General features: G+C 39.6%; 1 protein-coding gene across 1 annotated transcript; it reads left to right on the top strand.

The window, feature by feature from the left end:
- The first annotated feature begins 4,264 nt into the window (after positions 1-4,264).
- Positions 4,265-23,118, top strand: LOC116036857. Its single transcript, XM_036005172.1, has 5 exons — positions 4,265-4,617; positions 4,883-5,183; positions 18,948-18,983; positions 22,690-22,941; positions 23,082-23,118. Exons 1-5 carry the CDS (start codon positions 4,404-4,406, stop codon positions 23,116-23,118), a joined length of 840 nt encoding a protein of 279 aa, XP_035861065.1. The 5' UTR covers positions 4,265-4,403.
- Positions 23,119-24,672: the final 1,554 nt, after the last annotated feature.

Raw genomic sequence — 24,672 nt, 5'->3', positions numbered from 1 at the left:
ACCTTTGGAGCAAAGACAACACAATACTCCACAACGTCCACTAGAGGGAATCCCACACTTAAACTTGAATATGATGCGGTCTAGAATCACTTTACCTTAGTAGTGTAACTGAGAGAAGTGAAAATAGAGAGCTACGAGGAGACGGAGAGACTCAGGGAGGAGCTGAGCTGTTACTGAACTATAGAAGAGAGAGGAACTTCTATATTCAACAGAGATCAATACACAAACCATCAACATTACCTTTATTCAACATGCTGTCACTGCAGCATTGTGTGTTTTCTCTGATGTTTATTAACATCCTCACAGGTATGTTAGATTATGCAGCTTGAAAGGTATATAATAATATCTAAATTGGAATCATTCATTAAGTCTTTTACAACATGAAATAATAGAGTTATCTATTCCTTTAGGTGTCAGCTAAATATATATATATATATATATATATATATATATATATATATATATATATATATATATATATATATATATATATTTAGCTGACACCTAAAGGAATATATATATATATATATATATATATATATATATATATATATATATATATATATATAGGTTTTCATAAACTGTAAGCCATAGTCATCAAAATTATAACAAATACAGGCTTGAAATATCTCGTTTTGCATGTAATAAGTCTATATAATTAGTTTTACCTTTTAAGTTGAATTACTGAAATAAATGAACTTTTGCACAATATTCTAATTTTTCGAGTTTCACCTGTATGCCTCTGGTTCACCTGTTCATTGTTAAAGCAAAATCGCCCCTTTGTACATTTGGTTGTGACTGAATTCTTGCTGTTAATATGAAAGTCCATAACGAAACAACACACCATTATACTTTTGAGGGCTAAATTAAATGAAAATGGCTCGTTTTCCGTTTGAACACATTGTCATCAATATTAACAAGTTTTAAAATGACCCATTTTTCAAATTTGGATATCATTTCAAAATCAGAAATCAGTAGTAACTACATGAAAACTTCACTGTTGCATGAAATGTCGTTTGTGTTTAGCCTACATCATCAGTTTCTATCTAATGTGAATCAAGAGGCTGTATCAGCTTCTACCAGGCTGTCTTTTTTTTGTCTTCAACAAACTTTATTATTCAAGTACAGATCCATAAACACATTGAAAACATTAAATGCATACATACATACACAAAAAAGGGGCGCATGAAATTTACATTAAAGAGGTTGTAAGGCATTGTAAATGTTCAGAGTCCGGATGGCTTTCTTATTTGTCAGTCCTTTTTTAAAGTTTCAAAATATAATTTCATGTCATTTTTAAATTGGTGACTAGCCTATTCGGTTTTCTTTCAGATCATTTACATTTATAGATATAAAATTTTCAAATAAAATTAAAAGACTCAAAGTAAAAAACATGTCATTTAGCCAAATAATTTTCTTCATAGTAAAACATTCTACCAGGCTGTCTTGGTCCGTTCGAGCGTATGGGGAGTGACATAAGCAAAGAAAAATGGCTGACTTGGATGCCTTCCCGCAGGCTGCAGCGAGATACACTTGCAAAAACCTTTGCAGCAACGACAACACAATACTCCACAACATCCACCAGAGGGAGACACACACTGTTAAACTTCAGGTAAATTACAAATTGTTGAGTGTTCTTCAACAGATGATAAAGAGGAAGGACCAATGATGTGAAGGTTTAATAGGTGTGAGATTATGTTCATGAATAATACCTCATAACTGATTGTAACAGCAAATCCCCTGACATCTAACAGAGCTCTATTTCAACTCTGGTTAACATCACAGAATCAGTTCATGGTGTTGTTCTTATCTTTATAAAAGAAGTTTGTGTTTTTCTCTTAAGGCTGATTTAGGCTAAGTTTAGACGGAAACAATCTGAAGAGAAAACACAAAAGTGGCGTTGCATTCTCACTTTTTATTCCGCTTTTAGACGAGAGTTTTGGGGGGGAAATCTGCGTGCATATGGCGAAGCAAAAGTCTGTGAAATTCGATGTAGTTTGCACGCCAGGCGGCTCGGTGGCACTGCCACACAACTCCAACAAGTACGCGCGCCTACGTAGAACCTTCCTTCTACTTCTCTCCTTAGTAGCGCCAAACCAAAACATGTCGAAGCGAACAACAAAAGCTTGTCTGGACAGACGAGGAGGTGGAGTTGCATGTTTGTCTGATGATGACTGGCACAGTCGACCATGATGAGCCCCAGCACAGCACCCACGGGAGCACTACCAATATCCTGAGCCTCCCAGCCCTTCAGCCCTGCTGAGAGAGAGAGGCAGCAGTCAGAGGAGGCTGAAGCAGACCCTCCTCTGCCCACTGGCCGCTGGCACTCTCTCTCTCTCTTTCTCTTCATCCGCAACGTTGTAGCCTACTCTGGCTCAAATGAATAGCCTACATATGGTCATCGAATTATAACAACCTTATCCACATTGTCGAAATCATTAAAAAATATTGAGCCATCACATTGAAAGTCTTTTAGATAACAGGAGCCTATAATTTCTGTAGCCTACTGCGTAACAACAGACTACCTGGATGCCTTTTTCTCGTCTCTCTCCACACCACTGTCTTCAGACTATTGCGATTTTACCCTTTAGACGGTAACGCGGCGGTGGAACGTTTTTAAGTTTTTTTGCGTTTTTAAGCCACAAAAATGCCATCGTCGTATAAATGAAAGGAACATCCAATAATATATTTTTTCATTTTCACCCGTGAGCGTCATGGTGTAAACAGGGCATTATTGTGGTGTACCACAGGGTTCAATCCTAGGTTCCCTCATTCTCTGTTTACATGTCTTTGGACAATATTATTTCCATTTTCCTGACAATCTGTAATTCAACATTATATTAAAGTCCAGTAATTGTGGCCGCTGTTTTTTATCATATAAAGTGTTTCTAAAAATGACTAAGGCTGGAATTGAGATTACATTTTCATCACAAAATTCTGGTCAAATTAAACCATACTAAGATAGATAGTGCATAATGTGATTATCTAGACCACATTATGCACCATTTGTATACTGACTTTTTACAACATTTCAGCATTTATATAGTCTGCTTACTCATGTACATTGTGTTATTACTGACCTACATCACTACCTAGACCACTATTTGCACTAACTGATGCTTCACCACGTTTTAGCATTCATATAGTCTTTTCATACACATTGCGTTATATCTTCACTAACTAGACCACAATTTGCACTTGACTGTCTATTAATGATCATTTGTGTTATTACCATATCACTTTAGCATATCCATCGACTTCCTTACACCTCACTTTGCACCGGCTTTGTAATGCCTACTTAACTCTTTACTTTATGCAGCCTTCATGGACCATATTCTATTCTGTTTTCTTGTACTGTATTGAATGTGAAACTGTATGATGTCCTGCACGCTTATGCTTCTCTTGGCCAGGTCACCATTGCAAATGAGAACTTGTTCTCAATGGCCTACTTGGTTAAATAAAGGTTAAATAAAAACAATAAAAAAAAAAATATTTAGTGATGAAATTATTTTGTTTCAACTTCTTCATCATTCTTGTGTTTGTAAACCCTGAAAAGGTGAACAAAGCATTAAATCATTGCATCTAATTTTATGTAATTCTTATTTTAGAAGAAGGAACAACAAAATATTACCACCAGTCTGTTAACCGGAGGAAGCATAACAGAGAGGTGAAGATACAGATCTAAGAGGAGAAAGAGACCTTCAGGGAGGAGCTGAGCTGTTACTGAACTATAGAAGAGAGAGGAACTTCTATATTCAACAGAGTTCAATACACAAACCATCAACATTACCTTTATTCAACATGCTGTCACTGCAGCATTTTGTGTTTTATTTTTTTATTATTCTAACAGGTTTGTTAGATTCTGCATTGAGGAAAACTTAAATTTCTATATTTTCTTAATCTGTTGAATCAATGAGTTTTAATGCTATAAGAAATTATCTCTTCCTTTAGGTGTCAGCTGTGAAGAACTGATTCCAGTCGAGAAAGAAGAGAACAGTTTAGAAGCCAGCTCTGTTACTCTGTCCTACAGATACTCCAAACAAGCAGCTGTTGATGATTACTTCTTCTGGTATCGGCAATATCCAGGAAAACCACCAAAGTTCATCATCTCTCATTTAGGAAAAGGAAGAATATTGACAAGTCCAGTCCCTGGAATGAACATTGAAGTGGAGGACAAACAAATCAAAATGAACATCTCCTCAGCTAAGGTGTCTGACTCTGCTGTGTACTACTGTGCTCTGAGGCCCACAGTGACAGGAAACACCAAAACTCTATACAAAAACCTTTGGAGCAAAGACAACACAATACTCCACAACATCCACCAGAGGGAGTCACACACTGTTAAACTTCATTGTATTTTATGAGACAGTCTGGATTCTTTTCACTAATGAAACACAGTTGTGATGAAGACTTGGAGGAATGAAACTAATTCAACATCTGAGTCTCCTCCTACTGACTGCAGAGGTGTCTTCATGACAGAGAACTGTTTGATTCCAGCTGTGAACATCAGACCAAACAACTCACAAAACTTATTCATCCTGAACATTCATAAACAGCATTTCACCTCTGCAGACATGGAAAAACTCACTGCAATTCTGTTCTGCTTCACTCTTATAGGTATGTATCTTTATGATTATAAATCCTGAAATACAAAGACATTTTCAAAGTTTTATAGATCTAGCTCAGATTTTAGATGGAGTTGAAACTTTAACACTTCAAAGATACAACTCTAGATTTCATCACTTTATCTCTAATAACTGATCAATAAATTGTTAACAGCATAATTTGCTTTACTTAAAAATGTCAGAGTGATGTTTTTCAAATGTTAGATATATGACATTAGAACAGAATTGTAAATATAACATGTTGTTTTCCTCACTAGGTAACACGATGGAAGATGATATTACTGCCAGCAGTGCTGAAGTCTTTTCATCAGAGGGCCGTAGTGTTACTCTGTCCTGTACCTATTCAGTTCAAGCTCAAAATCTCCAGTGGTATCGACAGGATCCTGGATCAGCTCCTCAGTTCCTTCTCCTGATCACTGATACTAAACCGCCTTCAGTAAAGGGAGCAACACCTCCTCACCCTCGACTGAATGCTACACTGAATAAGGAGAAAAATCAAGTTAATCTGGAGATCTCCTCAGCTGAAGTGTCTGACTCTGCTGTGTACTACTGTGCTCTGCAGCCCACAGTGACAGGAAACACCAAAACTCTGTACAAAAACCTTTGGAGCAAAGAGAACACAATACTCCACAACATCCACCAGAGGGAGTCACACACTGTACCAGGACAATCACAAAGTGTTGAGAGATCTTCAACAGATGATAAAGAGGAAGGACCAATGATGTGAAGGCCCAGATCCATCAGAGTATCAATGCTCTTCCTCTCTCTCCTCCCCTCTCACTGCAGACATGAAACACTGGCTGACTAGCATCCTGATTCTGACTCTCTGGCTAGGTAACTATTTAAAATACTGATGCTACTCTTTTGATCAATAATCTTTATTAATTAATCTTTCCATCTGCATGTTCTCCTCTTCAACAGAGTGTAAAGGAGAAGACAGAGTGATCCAGCCAACAGGAGATGTCATTACTACTGAAGGAGAGACAGTTACTCTTGGGTGTACATTTGAGACCAGTATCCCAAATCCCACTTTGTTCTGGTACAAACAAGAAGAAAATGATTACCCAAAGATGCTGCTGCAACGTTTCTCTGTAAAAACTGAAAATTCTAAAGCGCAAGAGAGAGTTGATGCAACAATCAACGAGACATCAGTTCCTCTGAAGATCCAGAATCTTCAGCTGTCTGACTCTGCTGTGTACTACTGTGCTCTGCAGCCCACAGTGACAGGAAACACCAAAACTCTGTACAAAAACCTTTGGAGCAAAGACAACACAATACTCCACAACATCCACTAGAGGGAGTCACACACTGTTAAACATTGAATAGTATGTAATGATGCAGTCTAGATTCTTTGCAGAGGTGACAATAACAGAAAATGAAGAACTAAAGAAGAAAGGAAAAGTGTTTTGTTAAACAGTAACTGATGATAATGAGGAGTTGTGGGGTATTATGTTCATGAACAATACCTCATAACTGATTCTAACAGCAAATCCCCTGATATCCAACAGACCTCTATTTCAACTCTGGTTAGCATCACAGAATCAGGTCATAGATTTTATTCTTATCTATAAAAGAAGTTTGTGTTTTTCTCTTGAAGCTGATTTATTGTGGTGTCCCACAGGGTTCAATCCTAGGTCCCCTCATTCTCTTTTTACATGTCTTTGGATGATATTATTTCCGTTTTCCTGACAATCTGTAATTCGACATTAAATTAAAATCCAGTAATTGTGGCCACTGGCAGACTGATCTCATGAAGTGGCGTATGTATAACACGCCAAATTGTATTCCATTATTGGTGTGTTATCAAGATGCAACTTAGAGATCTGAGGTTCAGTCTGCAATCCGTCCGCTGTATACGGCATAGACATATCTGCGGATAGCTCAAAATGCAACGTGCTGTTTACAGTGTAGACATACACGCGGATAGTTCAAAATGCGTACAGTTAACACGCCACTTGGCTTTAGAAAGTGGCGTGTATGCTGGCGCGAAGTCATGAGGTCATGTTGAAAACAGAGTTCAATCCTAGGTCCCCTCATTCTCTGTTTATATGTCTTTGGATGATATTATTTCCGTTTTCCTGAAAATTTATAATTCAACATTAAATTAAAGTCCAGTAATTGTGGCCGCTGTTTTTTATCATATAAAGTGTTTCTAAAAATGACTAAGGCTGGAATTGAGATTACATTTTCCTCCCGAAATTCTGTGAATCAGGTCAAATTAAACTATACTAAGATATTTAGTGATGAAATTATGTTGTTTCAACTTCTTCATCCTTCTTATGTTTGTAAACCCTGAAAAGGTGATCCAAGCATTAAATCATCACATCAAATTCCATGTCATTCTTCTTTTAGAAGGATCAACAACAAAATGGTACAAAATTTTGCCACCAGTCTTTTAATCGGAGGAACCATAACAGAGAGATGAAGATACAGTGATAATTTCTTCTGGTACCGACAATATCCAGGAAAGCCACCAGAGTTCCTCATCTCACATTTAGGCAAAGGAGGAATATATGAAAAGCCCAATCGCTGGACTGAAAATTGAAGTGGCAGACAAACAAATAAAAATGAACATCTCCTCAGCTAAGGTTCCACAACTTCCACTAGAGGGAGTCACACACTGTTAAACTTCAATATTTGTAATGATTTAGTCTAGAATCACATTTTAGGAGTGTAACTGAGAGAAGTGAAAATAGAGAGCTACGAGTAGATGGAGAGACTCAGGGAGGAGCTGAGCTGTTACTGAACTATAGAAGAGAGAGGAACTTCTATATTCAACAGAGATCAATACACAAACCATCAACATTACCTTTATTCAACATGCTGTCACTGCAGCATTGTGTGTTTTCTCTGCTGTTCCTTTCCATCCTCACAGGTACGTTAGATTATGAAGCATGAAAACATTGAATCCTAATAACATCTGATTGTGAATCATGTATTAAGTCTTTTGCAACATGAAATAACGGAGTGATCTCCTCCTTTAGGTATCAGCTGTGAAGAACTCACTCCAGTAGAGAAAGAAGAGAACAGTTTAGAAGACAGCTCTGTTACTCTGTCCTACAGATACTTAGAATTGTCATCTGGTGATTATTTCTTCTGGTACCGACAATATCCAGGAAAACCACCAGAGTTCATCATCTTCCACTCTGCTTCAGGAAAATTGTTTTTTGGAGGAGAAGTAAATGATGTAATCCCTGGACTAAAGTTTGAAGTGGAGGACAAACAAATCCACATGGACATCTCCTCAGCTAAGGTGTCTGACTCTGCTGTGTACTACTGTGCTAGAGCTTAGATTGGCCCAAAAAATCAAGCCCGAACCTGCCCGAGCACGTTGCGTCCGAGACCGGCCCGGCCCGACACATTAACTGTAATTATGAGCCCGAGCCCGATTCAAACCCGACAATTTTTTAATACGTGGGCCGTTATAAGTGACGTTCTTAGCTATAATTCAGAGTTGTTTGAACTACAGAAATCTGTTTAGAATAATACAACAAGGACGAAGCCTGTAAACTGCTGTTAGTTTACAATGGAACGGATCGCAAGTGGATCCGAATGAAGAAACGTAAAAAAAAAAGAAACATTGATGAACAACATATTGTTGTCACTGCCCACGACTTGTTTAAACTGCTTCCATACCTCCGACTTTCCTCCACACTTGCTCAAAGTTAATTCTCCTGTTTTTCTTTTTTTCTTTACATCTTCAAGCTCCCGGTGTGATGCGTGCGAGAGGAGGAGACTCCGCGCATGACACGTGCTGCATTTTGTAACTGCAGCCTAACTTTTGTACACATTTGTTACTTTTATATAGCCTATATATATATATATTTATAATATTTCTGATTATGGCATAACTATCTCACCACCCAAATAGGATAATAAGGTAATGGATAAAAACAATAAAAATTGCTTGATCAAGGGTCCAGCCCGGCCCGGCCCGAGGATGTGGCGGAAAATAACGGCCGGGTCCGGCTCGGGCTTGGGCCGAGAATCTAAACTCTATACTGTGCTGTGAGGCCCACAGTGACAGGAAACACCAAACCAAACAAAAACCTTTGGGGCAAAGAGAACACAATACTCCACAACATCCACCAGAGGGAGTCACGAACGGTTACACTTCAGTGTATTTTATGAGATAGTCTGGATTTTTTACACTCGTGAAACAGTTTGTGAATGAAACTAATTCAACATCTGAGTCTCCTCCTACTGACTGCAGAGGTGTCTTCATGACAGAGAACTGTTTGATTTCAGCTGTGAACATCAGACCAAACAACTCACAAAACTTATTCATCCTGAAAATTCATAAACAGCATTTCACCTCTGCAGACATGGAAAAACTCACTGCAATTCTGTTCTGCTTCACTCTTATAGGTATGTATGTTTTTGATTATAAATCCTGAAATACAAAGACATTTTCAAAGTTTTACAGATCCAGTTCAGATTTTAGATGGAGTTGAAACTTTAACACTTCAAAGATACAAATCTAGATTTCATCACTTTATTGCTAATAACTGACTAATAAATTGTTAACAGCATAATTTGCTTTACTTAAAAAATGTCAGAGTGATGTTTTTCAAACGTTGGATATGTGACTTTGGAACAGAAGTGTAAATATAACATGTTGTTTTCCTCACTAGGTAACACAATGGAAGATGATATTACTGCCAGCAGTGCTGAAGTCTTTTCATCAGAGGGCCGTAGTGTTACTCTGTCCTGTACCTATTCAGTTAAAGCCAATAATCTCCAGTGGTATCGACAGGATCCTGGATCAGCTCCTCAGTTCCTTCTCCTGATCACTGATACTAAACCGCCTTCAGTAAAGGAAGCAACACCTCCTCACCCTCGACTGAATGCTACACTGAATGAGGAGAAAAATCAAGTTGATCTGAAGATCATCTCAGCTGAAGTGTCTGACTCTGCTGTGTACTACTGTGCTCTGCAGCCCACAGTGACAGGAAACACCAAAACTCTGTACAAAAACCTTTGGAGCAAAGACAACACAATACTCCACAACATCCACTAGAGGGAGTCAAACACTGTTCAGGACAAATTGTTGAGAGATCTTCAACAGATGATGAAGAGGAAGGACCAATGATGTGAAGGCCCAGATCCATCAGAGTATCAATGCTCTTCCTCTCTCTCCTCCCCTCTCACTGCAGACATGAAACACTGGCTGACTAACATCCTGATTCTGACTCTCTGGATAGGTAACTATTTAAAATACTGATTGTTCTCCTTTAATTAATCATCTTATTTATTAATCTCTTCTTCTGCATGTTCTCTTCTTCCCCAGAGTGTAAAGGAGAAGACAGAGTGACCCAGCCAACAGGAGATGTCATTACTACTGAAGGAGAGACAGTTACTCTTGACTGTACATTTGAGACCAGTGACACATATCCCTATTTGTACTGGTACAAACAAGAAGTCAATGATTACCCAAAGATGATGCTGCAACGTGTAAAAACTGATATTTCTAAAGAGCAACAGAGAGTTGATGCAACAATCAAGGATAAGTCCTTTCCTCTGAAGATCCAGAAGCTTCAGCTGTCTGACTCTGCTGTGTACTACTGTGCTCTGAGGCCCACAGTGACAGGAAACACCAAAACTCTGTACAATAACCTTTGGAGCAAAGACAACACAATACTCCACAACGTCCACTAGAGGGAGTCACACACTGTTAAACTTCAATATTTTTCATGATGTAGCCTAGAATCACTTTATCACGTTGATTAATTGAAAGAAGTGAAAATACAGAGCTACGAGGAGACAGAGAGACTCAGGGAGGAGCTGAGCTGTTACTGAACTATAGAAGAGAGAGGAACTTCTATATTCAACAGAGTTCAATACACAAACCATCAACATTACCTTTATTCAACATGCTGTCACTGCAGCATTGTGTATTTTCTTTGCTGTTTCTTTACATCCTCACAGGTATGTTATGCTATGCAGCTTGAAAAAATTTAATCCTAATAACATCTGATTGTGATATTTTTTTAAATCTTTACCACATGAAATAACAGTTATCTCTTCCTTTAGGTGTCAGCTGTGAAGAACTCACTCCAGTCGAGAAAGAAGAGAACAGTTTAGAAGGCAGCTCTGTTTCTCTGTCCTACAGATACTCCAGACAAGCAGCTGGTAGTGATGAGTTTTACTGGTATTGACAATATCCAGGAAAACCACCAGAGTTCATCATATTCATCTCAGGAATGAACTTTACAAAAAAAGCAGAGTCTCTGACATTGGACACAAGGTTCTTTACGAAACTGTCTGAAGAAAAGCATCGTGTGGTTCTTCAGATCTCCTCTGCTGCAGTGACAGACTCTGCTCTGTACTACTGTGCTGTGAGGCCCACAGTGACAGCAAACCCACAGTCTCTGTACAAAAACACAAGCTGACACACTGACAAGCTGCTGGAAGACTTTTTTCTACACTGTTGTAATGAACTTTGTACCTCCACTAGAGGGCAACATTATCAAGTAGGAGGTGCTCTACTTCTGCACTGTGTTCAAACCATTCAGTCAATAATAGTGCTGCTGTGAAGGAGAACAATTCTCAGACTGAATGTTGAACATCAGCTAGTTTCTCCTGTTGATTTAAACCTTGTTGTAGAGATGGAACATTGGCTGTGGATTATTCTTTCTGCTCTTTTCTTTGGTAAGATACAAAGAACATCATGGTTTTATTATTTTCTAAAGATTTATATAAACTGCAGTTCAGAGCAGAAATCTCTGAACAGTTGAACTGTTTGTGACCAGAGTAACATTGTACAGTTGACATTTTCCACTGTCTTCTCCTCTCAGCCTCATGAACAATGTTAGTCTAATGACTTCATTTTCTCTACTTTTCCAGGAATAATAGCTGGAGACAAAATCTCTCCTGTAGAAGATGAAGTCAGTGAAAGTGAAGGAGAATCTGTCACACTCAGATGCAAATATGAGACAACGTATAGTCCTACACTTCACTGGTATAGACATCATTCTGACCTTCAGGTACCTCAGTTCATACTCTGGAAAGGAGCTAGTAGTAGTGAATATATCCCAGATAAGCGCTATGAATCCAAAACAACAAAGAAAACAACTGAACTGACCATGAAGAGACTAACCCTGGCAGACACAGGTCTCTACTACTGTGCTCTAGAAACACTGATACAAAGTGTAGAAGAGGCTGTACAAAAACCTGAACACAGATATCTGACTACTCTTCAAGAGTAGGGAAGTGGTATTCAAACCACAGCTTCCTATCAGATGGATTCTGATTATTCCAGTTTTATCAGAGTCCCTGTGGTTACAGCTGCTAATGTATCACTGTGGGAGGATCACATGAGCAGCAAATCCACATCAATGACAAACCAACTGTATGATGGTTCAAACACAAGACACCATGACAACACATAAATGGACACTGACTTACCTACTAAATCCTCTTCATACCCTGTGGGCCATTAGGCTACAATGAGCTNCCTCTGAAGATCCAAAATCTTTCAAAGGCTGTCGACTCTGCTGTGTACTACGTGCTTTGAAGCCCACAGTGACAGGAAAACACCAAAAACTCTGTACAAAAACCTTTGGAGCAAGGACAACAACAAACTCACAACGTCCCCAGAGGAGTCACACTGTTAACTTCAATCAATATATAGTATAGATAACTTTACCTTAGATGTGGAATTAGGAGAAGTGAAAATACAGCGCTACAAGGAGGACGGAGAGACTCGGGGAGGAGCGAGCTGTTAATGAACTATAGAAGAGAGAGGAATTCTATATGTCAACAGCGTTCAATACACAAAACCATCAACATTACCTTTATTCAAAATGCTGTTTCATGCAGAATGTATGCTTTCTCTGAGTTTATTCCATTCTAACAGGTAAGTTAGATTATGCCAGCATGAAAAAGTTATATTCCAAAAACATCTGAATGTGGAATATTTATTGAGTAGTTTTCTATATGAAATAATAGAGTTATCTCTCCTTAGGTTAGCTGTGACACACTCACTACAGTAGAGACAGAAACGAACAGTTGAGAGGGCAGCTCATGGTACTCTCTCTACACATTACTCCAAAAAAGCTCGACTTAATGATCATTTCTGCTGTCTCGAATACTCCAGGAAAAACCACCATTGCGATCTTTCACTCTGAAACGCAAAATGAAACACAATCTGGACCTGTCTGTTCATGTAAAGTGAGGATAAAACCAAAATTATTCTTAGATATCATCAGCGGCAGTGTCGAATCTGCTGGTTTTTACTACTGTGCTCTGAGGCCCACAGTGAACCGGAAAAACCAAAACTCTGTACAAAACACAAAAAACTTTGGAGCACAGACAACACAATACTCCACAACATCCATAGAGGGAGTCACACCAATGTTAAACATGTATAGTATTACTGATACAGTCTAGATTCTTTGAGAGGTGACCAATAAAGAAAAATGAAGCTCTAAAGAGGTGAAAGGAAAAGGGGTTTCTTCAACAGTATGATCATGAGGTGTTGTGGGATATTATGTTATAGAACAATACCTACTCACGGATTGTAACAGCAAACTCACCTGACATCAACAGAAGCTCTATTTAAACTCTGGGTTAGCATCACAGATCGGTATAGTTTTGTTCTTCTCTTTATAAAAGAAGTTGGTGGTTTTATCGTATAGGGGAAAACTATGCAGTTCTTTAGCTTAATTTACCTTAACGGACAGGTTCAGAGTTAAGTGGAAAGTTATGTGACTTTTTTTCGTATTGATGGTTGTCGTCCGCTTCACCCTAGCGCCGGTGAGAGGAAAAAAAAACACCCTTGTGCTTTCCAATAGTTTCGGCGGCAAGCCACCGTCCTCAGCGTCAGGAAGTATCGTGTGATACAGTTTTCGGGATGTAATGAACTGCACACATCAGGAAACCACCTAGCTATAAGGACAAGGTAGCGAGGAGTTTTTCACACTATGTCAGGGCTGAGCTGGCAATAAAGAAGCAGAAAGAAATACTAGGAACACATGTCGGAAGAACAAAGAAAGAGGAAACGGCAGGACTGAGCAAGGAATCCGACACTAATTAAACATAGGAGCTGCAATATCTAGTCCGAAAGCTATAGGGGAGCTTATAGAGAAACCAGCGAGCAAAAATCCAGAAAACACAGACAGGCACAAACGTCATAGTGCCCCTATAGGTCTTATTATTGTGGTGTACATAGGGTTCAATTCTAGTCCCCTATTCTCTGTTTACAGTCTTTGGATGATATTATTTCGTTACGGAGGAGGGAGAAGCATAATAGAGCGGTGAAGATACAGATCTAAGAGGAGACAATACATTCATGGAGGAGCTAAGCTGTTATCTGAACTATAGAAGAGAGAGGACGTCTATAATTTAACAGAGTTAAATACACCCCACAACCCATCAACATACCTTTATTCAAATGCTGGCACGCGCATTGTGTGCTTTATCTGATGGTTCTCTTATTCTAACAGTTTGTAAATCTTGCATTGAGGAAAACTTGAATTTTTTCAATATTTTCTTAATCTGTGGAATCAATGATGTTTATAGATGCTATGAGAAATGATTCTTCCTTTAGGTGTCAGCTGTGAAGAACTCACTACCAGTCGAGACAGACGAGAACAGTTTAGAAGGCAGCTCTGTTACTCTGTCACAGATACTCCAAACAAGCTAAATCTCATGTTATTTGTTTCTGGTATTGACAATATCTAGGCCAAAACAGAGTTCCTCATCTTTCACTCTGAACGCAAGCTGGAACAACTCTGGACTGGTCTGGTCAGTGAGTGAGGATAAAACCAAAATTGATCTTCAGATCTTCATGATGTAAGTTTAGAGTCCTTAACGGGCGCCGAATTGAGTCACAAATTGATGAATTTAGACACTACTCAGAGAAGAAAAGACTGTACTCCACTTGGACTCAACACAATGACTCATGACTCACGTGGACTTGATCCTTGACTTTAAAGACTTGTACCGTTCCCAAAACGCAGAGAGGGAAAAAAGTATGTTATTACAATTACGGTTTGACAAATAAATTCATTTCTGGTTATGTCCTGAATCAAAACTAATGCTATTAATTCAGCAAGGCGATACTTCATTAACGATCATGGCCAGATACCACGATACCCCACTGATAGACCATAGAGAAGCATGAAGAAGTGAAGTTATGTGGATGAGGGCAGTGGGAAATGAAGATAATCTGTTTTCATTTAAAGAGTGTGAAGATGTGTGGTGGGCCAACAAAAAGTGTAGTTGCAATATGCACCCCCAAAAAAGGCTTGGGTCAAAAATTACAAATGGATATGCAACAACTTCAAACTTATTTGATAGTTGAAGCGGCACGAGAACGTAAGTGAGTCTGAATCATTTCATTAAAACAGAGAGTGCCATGTCGGCCATTAAATTCTATTGTTGGGGTTCTGGTCGGGTTCCTCCTTAATTCATAATTGATTTCACCAAAAAGAGATGACCAATCGACCTTTTACAAGTAAATGGAACATGCTGCAATCTGCTAACGTTATAGCAGCAAAAACCAGCGGGGTAATGTGAAGTGACTCCATTAAAAAAAGAAAAGATTTCCAATCTAGGTGATCTAGTTGGTGTGTTTGGAACTGAGCTAAAGGTATGTTTATTCAAACTTTATTTCTCTTTCACACTTGCATTTACAGATTATTGATCATAAAGTAAGTGACTAACATTACTACCGATTTCCTGACTATAAGTCGCTCCAGAGTAAAAGTCCATCAGTCAAAAATGCGGCATGAAGAGGAAAAATTAAATCGACTGGATATAAGTCGCATTCATTTAGAAATTTATTTTCACAAAATCCTAGGACAAGAACAGACATTTCATCAGGAAAGGCAGTTAGTCAACTCCACAATAGACACAGAAAACAGGCTGAATAGGGTCCAGAAGGTTAAGTAAAACATAAAGTTATTCAGCTACACAATTAGCATAAGAACCTACTGGGAGGCGTATAGGCTAAATTAACTTAAAGCAGGCGAGTCAAACCAGTAAAGTTAGCGGCAAGCAAGTCACCCAGCTTTCCGATTCATGTCACATGACTGAATCCATTGGATTCTGCGCCTCGGGGTCGCTCGGGAGCAAGATATAGTTGTCACAGCCTAGAGCGCTCTCGCGGCTGTAGAGGGTACTGTATGCTCCTCGGTTCTGTCGTCAGTAGAATTAACATTAAAACATGTTAAATTATATAAATGTTGATATACAGCTCTGATTTAAGTTGCAAGGAACCAGCAAAGCTGTGAAAAAAGTGCGACTTATAGTCCGGGAAAATACGGGTACTAACCCTACAACTGGACACCTATTTTGTGGCAGACTTGTAGTTCATTAGCACTTGACAAAAACCTGGTTTAAAAATTAAGACATGTTTGAAAAAGGCATTCTGATGGGTAAATTTAATTTATTTAAATCTGTGTCTACATTGGGTGTGAATATCGCTTATGAACTGGTTTAGGACTCGAAACACAAAGTAAGGAATTGGAACTTGACTTAGGCTTCACATCGGCACCATGTCCTTGTCTTGACTCGGGGATTCACTGCAAAGACTTGACACTTAGTTGGACTTGCCAAAACAGTGACTGGGTCCCACCTCTGTCTCAACGATGATAAAGAGGAAGGACAAGTGCTGTGAGGCCCAGATTCCATCAGAGTATCAATGCTCTTCTCCTCTCTCTTCTCTCCCTCTCCTGCAGACATGATGAAACACTGGCTGACTACAGCCTGATTCCCTGAACTCTCTGGCTAGGGAAACATCTTATTACTATTCATGTACTCCTTCAATCAATCATCGTCATTGCTTCCATCTCCTCCGCTCTCGCATGTTCACTTCTTCCCAGAGTGGAAAAGAAGAAGACAGAGTGATCTGCCAACACAGGAGATGTCCGTACTTCTGAGCGAAGAGACATGTTACTCTAGGGCTGTACATTTGAGACCAGTATCCCAGTCCCACGCTTGACTGTGATACAAACAGATAGAAGATGATTACGCCAATAGATGATGCCAGGCAAGACCTTTTCTCTGTAAAAACTGAGACTTCTAAAGCGCAAGAGAGAGTTGTATGACAACAATCAGGACAAGTCTAGGCCTCTGAGATCATGCAGAGCGTCAGCTGTCTGACTCTGCTGTGTACTACTGTGCTCTGCGGCCACAGCGTCAGGACACCAACACTCTGTACAAAAACTTTTGGAGCAAGACACACAATCTCCCAACCTCCACTAGAGGGAGTCACACCTGTACAGGTGACATGATCAAGTCAGGCGGTGCCCACGCCTTCTGACACTGTGTTCACCCATTCAGTCAATAATAGTGCTGCTGCTGAAGAGCCCAATTCTCAGTAGCTGAATGTTGAACATCAGCTAGTTCTCCTGGTTGATTTAACCTTGTTGTAGAGATGGCGACAGTGGCTGTGGCTTATTCTGCTGCTTGTTTCTTGTGGTAATGATACAAAGAACACCGTGGTTTTATTAGTTCTCTAAAGATGTATCTAAACTGTTAGCAGTCTGTTTCTGTCCGAGTAACTAGTAGAATGTAACATCCACTGTCTATTCTCCTCTCTCAGCCTCATGAACAATGTTCGCCTGATAAGCTTCATTTTTCTCTACTGTTTTCAGGATTAATAGCTGGAGCACAAATCTCGCCTGTAGGAGAGGAGTCAATAAAGAGAGAGCGAATCTGTTACAAATACACTCCAAATGCAAATATAGAGACACGGCTACTATCCTTCCTTTACTGTACAGACATCATTCAGACGTCAGGCACCTCAGTTCACATTCTCTGGAAAGGAGAGCTAGAGTAGTGTATGTATCCCCGATCCACGATATGAATACAACACAACAGGTGAAAAACTGAAACTGACCTGAAAGACACTAACCTGGCAGACACAGCATCTACTACTGGCTCTAGAACACAGTGATACAAGTGTAGCAGAGGCGGTACAAAACCTGAACACAGATATCTGACTACTGCTTCCAAATGAGGCGAGTGGTATTCAAACCACAGCTCCTATCAGATGATTCTGTATGATTCCAGTTTTATCAGAGTCCTGAGGTTACAGCTGCTACTGTACACTGTGGGAGATTCACATGAGCAGCATCAAATCCACATCAATGACAACCAACGTGATGATGGTTCAAACACAAGACACCCTGCCAACCAATAATGGCCACTGACTACCTACTAATCCTCTCACGACCCATTATTTCCCATCGACTTATGGGAAATCTTTGGGAATGACTTCGCATAGCTCAACAAACACCCTCTTTGGCGCATCACTAAATCGGCATATTTTTATTGTAGAAAATATATTACAAAGTTTTAACGAAGACAGACTTGGCATTATTTGGGCAATCTGATATCAAGCCGGTTTTCCTTCTACCAATCATCACCGTTCATGTATCGGCCAGTTTTCAGACTGTTTCAGATTTTCCAATGTGTGTGTATGGGACAGAATGTCGAGAGGTAGAGGGGAGGACACCAGGGGAGAGCTGCCGTATGACTCTCTGAAATCTTTCAAACAATTGCTCTCTCACCATGGGACACAGTTTTCCACTCTTCATACATCATGGTATTGTCAAAATGTAGGAAATGTTGTGCCGTCGCCGCGACATGGACTACTGAATGGAATCCACGGACTTAAACTTTTGGCTCTGGTCATACCAACTGTGCCGATAGAACAATGAAAATAGATCGCCCCAGTGAGCTCCTTCATATGTTCACCATGTTGACATCTGCATCCCACATAGACAATGCAAAAGCATACTTTAAATCACTGGTAGTTTATATTCCCGATCACTCATAAGTCACAGAAGAACTCAGTACGAATCACATTCTAAGATTTTACAAACTTAAGAATTCATTAAAACAGAAGCTTCCCCAACACTCAAGCCATCTTTGATTGACCTCAACGGCCATGCAGAGGACACAAGATACTAACGGTCACTTCTTACAGTCCATAGAACATTCGGATAAATGCTATACAACGTTTCATGTTTGAAATAATAAGTCTCACTTTGTTTTATTTGTTTATACTTTCAAAATTTCTATAAAGAAATATTAAAAAGGCAGGTACAGGGTCACTACAATTATCACCTTTCTATATACATTTGAGAACAAAGTGAATCTGCACCAGCTGCTCAAAGAGGACCATGTCAGCTGCAAACTACAAAGACCACTTCATACAAGAACAGTTACACTACGAGAAGGAGTGAGAGACACAACATGTGTGTGTGCTAAAGTTGTCAGTAGGGGGAATAACGCAGGGCTGTGATGAGCCCATGTCACTGTGATGCAGTTCCTCACACTGATTCTGTTTGTTGCTGTTTGTTCTTGCAGATGCAGAGCTCAAAAAGACAACGTGTCTGCACACTGGTACAACAGGCTTGGAACAACAGCCCCAATTACAAAAAAGGGTCGCGTGCAACGGTCGCATGGTTCATAGGGTCTAGCTACTTCGTGTCTTGATTAATTCATGTGTGTTGGGGCGTCACATGCAATTTACATCAGTGTATCTCCATTCCTTTAAAGCCAGAAGGTGCGTTTGGTCTGCTCATGCATGAGGTACAAGTGGTGTGAGAAGGTCACATCATAATATTATTTCACATGTAATATTTTAATTTTTATCTTCTGCATGCGTGAGTGTCTGCTGGGCGTCCCTGTGTGTGTACACAAGCATAGTGTGCTCATAGTGCGCTGCGCCTAGGAGCATTTTACTAATGCGATGTTAAAGAACAAGACATGCTTGCATTATTGACGTTTAGACAGGTTTTGTTTGGTCTCAATGGCAGATCACTTTCCGCTGCCTCAGATAGCAATACACCAGAGTGCACCTGAACACCTCCCTGTAGACCAAAACGCCCAGAATGCACCTGAACACACCTCCCTGAAGAGCAGCACACCCGAATGCACCTGAACACACCTCCCTGTAAGACCAGCATGCCCATGGGCGCACAGATGGGCGCAGGTGCATTTACTATTACAAGATGTGGGGCGCTGGACAGTCTTAACTAGCAAAGACAGTTGCATTGGGCTACTTGCTGCACTTCGCTGGGTGCTAGATGGGCTGCAAAACTCTGTACAAAAACCTTTGGAGAAAGACAACATTATACTCCAAAATATCCACTAGGGGTAGTCACACACCGTTAAACTTCAAGACAATGACAAATTGTTGAGAGATCTTCAACAGATGGTAAAGAGGAAGGACCAATGATGTGAAGGCCCAGATCCATCAGAGTATCAATGCTCTTCCTCTCTCTCCTCCCCTCTCACTGCAGACATGAAACACTGGCTGACTAACATCCTGATTCTGACTTTCTGGCTAGGTAACTATTTAAAATACTGATTGTTTTTCCTTTAATTAATCATCTTATGTATTAATCTCCTCCTCTGCATGTTCTCTTCTTCCCCAGAGTGTAAAGGAGAAGACAAAGTGATCCAGCCAACAGGAGATGTCATTACTACTGAAGGAGAGACAGTTACTCTTGGCTGTACATTTGAGACCAGTAACACATATCCCTATTTGTTCTGGTACAAACAAGAAGTCAATGATTTCCCAAAGTACATGCTGCAGCGTTACTCAAACACAAAAGAGAATGCTCCAGATTTCCAGAAAGAAAGATTTGATGCTACAATTAACAAGACATCAGTTCCTCTGAAGATCCAGAAGCTTCAGCTGTCTGACTCTGCTGTGTACTACTGTGCTCTGAGGCCCACAGTGACAGGAAACACCAAAACTCTGTACAAAAACCTTTGGAGCAATGTAAACACCATGCTCCACAATGCCCACCAGAGGGAGTCAAACAGTGTTACAGTTTTTCTCATTTGCTAAAACACTAAAACCCATTGGCTGAACAACATTCTCAGTTGCCTGAACTCATTTAGCTACTTGTGCAGTCTGTTGTAAATACCTTAAATCATTTCACATTTCAATTTTCAGATCTCTCTTAGACTTTTCAGCAAAACTCTAAACACATTGTGCACTCTAATGCACATGTCATCCATACTGGTAAACACAAGTGGCAACAATCAAATACAAATAGAGAATACATGTCATTGATTGAACACAACCCCTATAGGGGTTGGAATTTGAAAAGTGACTGAATAAGCACATGAAATATTTAATTTTGCACTGCAACTGCTAGTTTTCTTTCACTTTATTCTGGTATTTTAATTTTTTCTTCTTTATAATGGATAGAAGAAACAATGTAAGAAAACAAGGACGAGTGCATATGCGAGGTGGGCGACGAGGAGGAAGAGGAGGAGGGCAAGAAAGAGTAAGAGGAGGACGAAGAGGATTTTTGTCCTTTAGTATTGCCTACATTGTAGGCTGTATACTGTACAATGAACAAATCGTAGGGACCTGAACATTGTGCTTTCCATTTGTTAACAGTACTGACTGCTCAATAGATTTTGACTGGTTGCAGTTTCATATCAACAAAGAACAGAATTACATTATTACACAGACAAGGGGTACAAGGAGGAGGAAGAACAAAAAAAATTGCCAAAGAGCAAAGCAGAGTAATTTCTGATACATTTTGAGCTACTATGATAGAACATGTTTTCGTTCATTTGTTTTGTTTTGTTTTGAGATTAAAAATGTACTTCTCCCTGAGAACTATATGTTTTGAACAATGTATTTTCTATTTTTTGGTGTATTGTTTACTGACTGCTTGATAGTGAATATCATTTTGACCACTTTGTTTATGATTTGAGAGCAGTGTTTGATTATGAACACATGTAAACTGTTTTGAGGTGAAAGTTTAATTTTGCGAGAGGAGTCCGAGGTTTTGTAAATAGTGCTTGAAGATGAGGTTTTGTGTTTAATGTTTTCAGAAAATGGAGCAAGGTTTCAGAAATTGTGTTTTAGCAATTGAGAAAAACTGTAATATTAATGGACAACGCATCCGGTTTTGGCGAAGTGCTGCAAATGCGGAAGTGCCTTAAACCTGCATTCTATCTGAATTCCTGCAGAGGGTGACACATGCGGTTGCAAAAGGAGTTTGGTTTCTAAGTCTATGAGAAAGTGACCCCACTTCTCACTTGATTTATTACCTCAGTAAACATTGTCATAATGAGTTTATGGTCTGAATCGCTAATTTTAAGTCTTCTGCAATAGAGAATGATGTTAATTTTTTGAATTATGGTTTCGTTGATTTTAAAATCGGCGATTATTATTATTTTAAGGCGTGGCTATGATCTGATTGCCAGTCAAAAAATGTAACGTAACATAGAGTGTAAGGGCTCCTCCCTCACTCCTCCCTCTCGACTAAATTCGTATACCTCGGCAACCAGGATGGCTGCGCCCACAACGGCAAACTCGACGATGGATAGCAGATCTCCACAAACCAATGGGTGACGTCACACATGCAGGGTCCCTTAATATATACAGTCTATGTGACAATCACACAAGAACTCAACCACATCAGAAACATCCACCAAAGGTCTTCTTTCTCTTCACTGCTGTTTTATCTTTTTACCTTTCAGCAAAAGGTTATTCTCTGGCCCCGCCCACTGACGTTTAACATAACCAATGAGATTATGTCTGTCTCCAGAGCAGAAATGTTTGAGGAACTAAAAGCACAATCATCTTTTTTTTTATTATTATTTTTTTAGGCTTTTCCCTTTATTTTTGAAAGTGGATAGACATGAAAGGGGGAGAGAGATGGGGGATGACACACAGCAAAGGGCAGCAGGTTGGATTTGAACCCTGTGCCACTGCAGGACTCAGCCAACATGGGGCGAACATTCTTACTGGGTGAGCTAGAGGCCGCCCCAAAGCACAATCATCTTGACTTTGAGAAGGGCTGCACATCAGAGAGGTGGTTTAGTTTTTTCATTCTACTGCAGTGGAAGAACATTGCTCATCTGCTGTCTGTTTGGCTTTAACCACTCCAAAGACATGTTGCTTACCTGTTTTTTACTTTTCTCTCCCTTATAGGTGAGTGTTCGAACAGAGATCAAAGTCTCATGTACCTGCTGTATTAACCAGATATTTCATAACTAGAGGTTTTATCTGTGTAAGTTAATGATAACTGATGTGAATAATACTCATTTTGCAGCCCTGGTGTTCCATGAACAGCATAAAGCCAGAAAGTACTGAAGAACATGTTGCAGAGGGCAGAAACATCAACCTGACCTGTACATATGAGGGTGTTATCAACAATATCCAGTGGTACCGACAATACCAGAGATCCAGACCAGAGTTCCTGCTCTACATCACAGAGGAAGGATCAATTCATCCAACTGGTTCTGATTTCACAGCTCACATTGACAAGAAAAAGAAACGTGTTGTTCTGGAGATCATCTCAGCTAAAGTGACAGACTCTGCTGTGTACTACTGTGCTCTGCAGTCGACAGTGACAGGAAACACCAAAACTCTGTACAAAAACCTTCAACTCTGGTTAGCATCACAGAATCAGATCATAGTTTAGTTCTCATCTTTATAAAAGAAGTTTGTGTTTTTCTCTTAAGGCTGATTATTGTGGTGTACCACAGGGTTCAATCCTAGGTCCCTTATGTCTTGGGATGATATTATTTCCATTTTCCTGACAATCGGTAATTCAATATTAAAGTGCTGTAATTGTGGCCACTGTTTATATCATAAAAATTGTTTCTAAAAATGATTAAGCCTGGAATTGAGATTTAATTTTCCTCACAACATTCTGTGAATCAGGTCAAATTAACTATACTAAGGCTATGTTTAGACGGAAAAAATCTAAAGAGAAAACGCAAAAGTGACGTTGCGTTCTCACTTTTTATTTTGCGTTTAGACGAGCGTTTTGGGGGGAAAAGCTGCGTGCATATGGTGACCCAAATGTGTGTGAAATTTGATGTAGTATGCACACCAGGCAGCTAGGTGGTAGTGTGAAGCACTGCCACAAAACACCAACAAGTCTGCGTGCCTGCAGAGAACCTTCCTTCTACTTCTCTCCCTAGTAGCGCAAAAACAAACATGGCAAAGCAACAACACAAACCTGGCAATTTTGTCTGGACAGACGAGGAGGTGGAGTTACTGCTCCAAAAAACCTTAGATTACAAAGCCACAAAGGCAGATCAGGGCGTGGAGTGGGAGTCCTTCCAGTCAAAATATATAGACATATGAACCAAATTTCTTCAGCAGTATCCTGTACATGGAGGGACGTCATACCACTACCATACAAACACCAAGTATAGGCAGGCTGTGGATCCCTAACGGCGGAGGGGCCATGGGCGAGTAATCAATCTATATTTTGATTCATGTAACGAAATATGGGGTGGGTCGCCAGCCACCACAACAATAGAGGCTGGTGTTGAAACATCATCAGCAGACTTTTGCGTTTTTACACTGTAGACGGGAATGCGACGGTGGAGCGTTTTTAAGATTAAGTTAAAGTCCATTAAGTCCTGGCTGTCTGTCTTTGTTAGTGCACAGTTTAGAAAAAAATACATGGAGGTATTACCTATAAGCTTTACGGGGACGACCTTCTATATTTAGCTAATCCTACTCTCTCCATACCCCTATTTTGGCTATCATGGGACAATTTGGAAACCTATCAGGCTACAAACTCAATCTGGAAAAAAGGGAACTTTCCCCAATGAATTCCCCAGCTCTTAATATTCCATCTACCTTATTCCCTTTCAATAAGGTTAAGGTCCTAACCTTTCAAAGTTAACAGAGAGAAGTGAAAATACAGAGCTGAGGAGACGGAGAGAATCAGGGAGGAGCTGAGCTGTTACTGAACTATAGAAGAGAGAGGAACGTCTATATTCAACAGAGTTCAATACACAAAACCATCTTTACTTACTTTACTTCAACATGCTGTCGTTGGATCATTTTGTGATTTCTCTACTGTTTATTTCAATTATTACAGGTAAGTTACAATTTGCATTCTTCTAAGTTTGATTACATTACAATGTTTCATGAATGTAATTCATTTCTTGAGTTTTGTAACACAATAAAAAAGAGTTATCTCTTAATTTAGGAGTCAGCTGTGAATAACTCACTCCAGAAGAGAAAGAAGAGAACAGTTTAGAAGGCAGCTCTGTTACTCTGTCCTACAGATACTCCAAGACTATAACTGCT

Source organism: Sander lucioperca, chromosome 9, assembly GCF_008315115.2.
Source record: "Sander lucioperca isolate FBNREF2018 chromosome 9, SLUC_FBN_1.2, whole genome shotgun sequence".
Classification (NCBI taxonomy): Eukaryota; Metazoa; Chordata; class Actinopteri; order Perciformes; family Percidae; genus Sander; species Sander lucioperca.
The sequence above is the reverse complement of the archived record's forward strand: the minus strand, read 5'-3'. Positions and strand labels throughout refer to the sequence as shown.

Excerpts from the sequence above, each read along its gene's own strand:
- LOC116036857 (XM_036005172.1), top strand. The coding sequence starts at position 4,404 with ATGAAGACTTGGAGGAATGAAACTAATTCAACATCTGAGTCTCCTCCT. Across the intron at positions 4,618-4,882 it reads GTTCTGCTTCACTCTTATAG|GTAACACGATGGAAGATGAT; the intron begins GTATGTATCTTT and ends TTTCCTCACTAG. Across the intron at positions 18,984-22,689 it reads GACAACGTGTCTGCACACTG|CATAAAGCCAGAAAGTACTG; the intron begins GTACAACAGGCT and ends TTCCATGAACAG.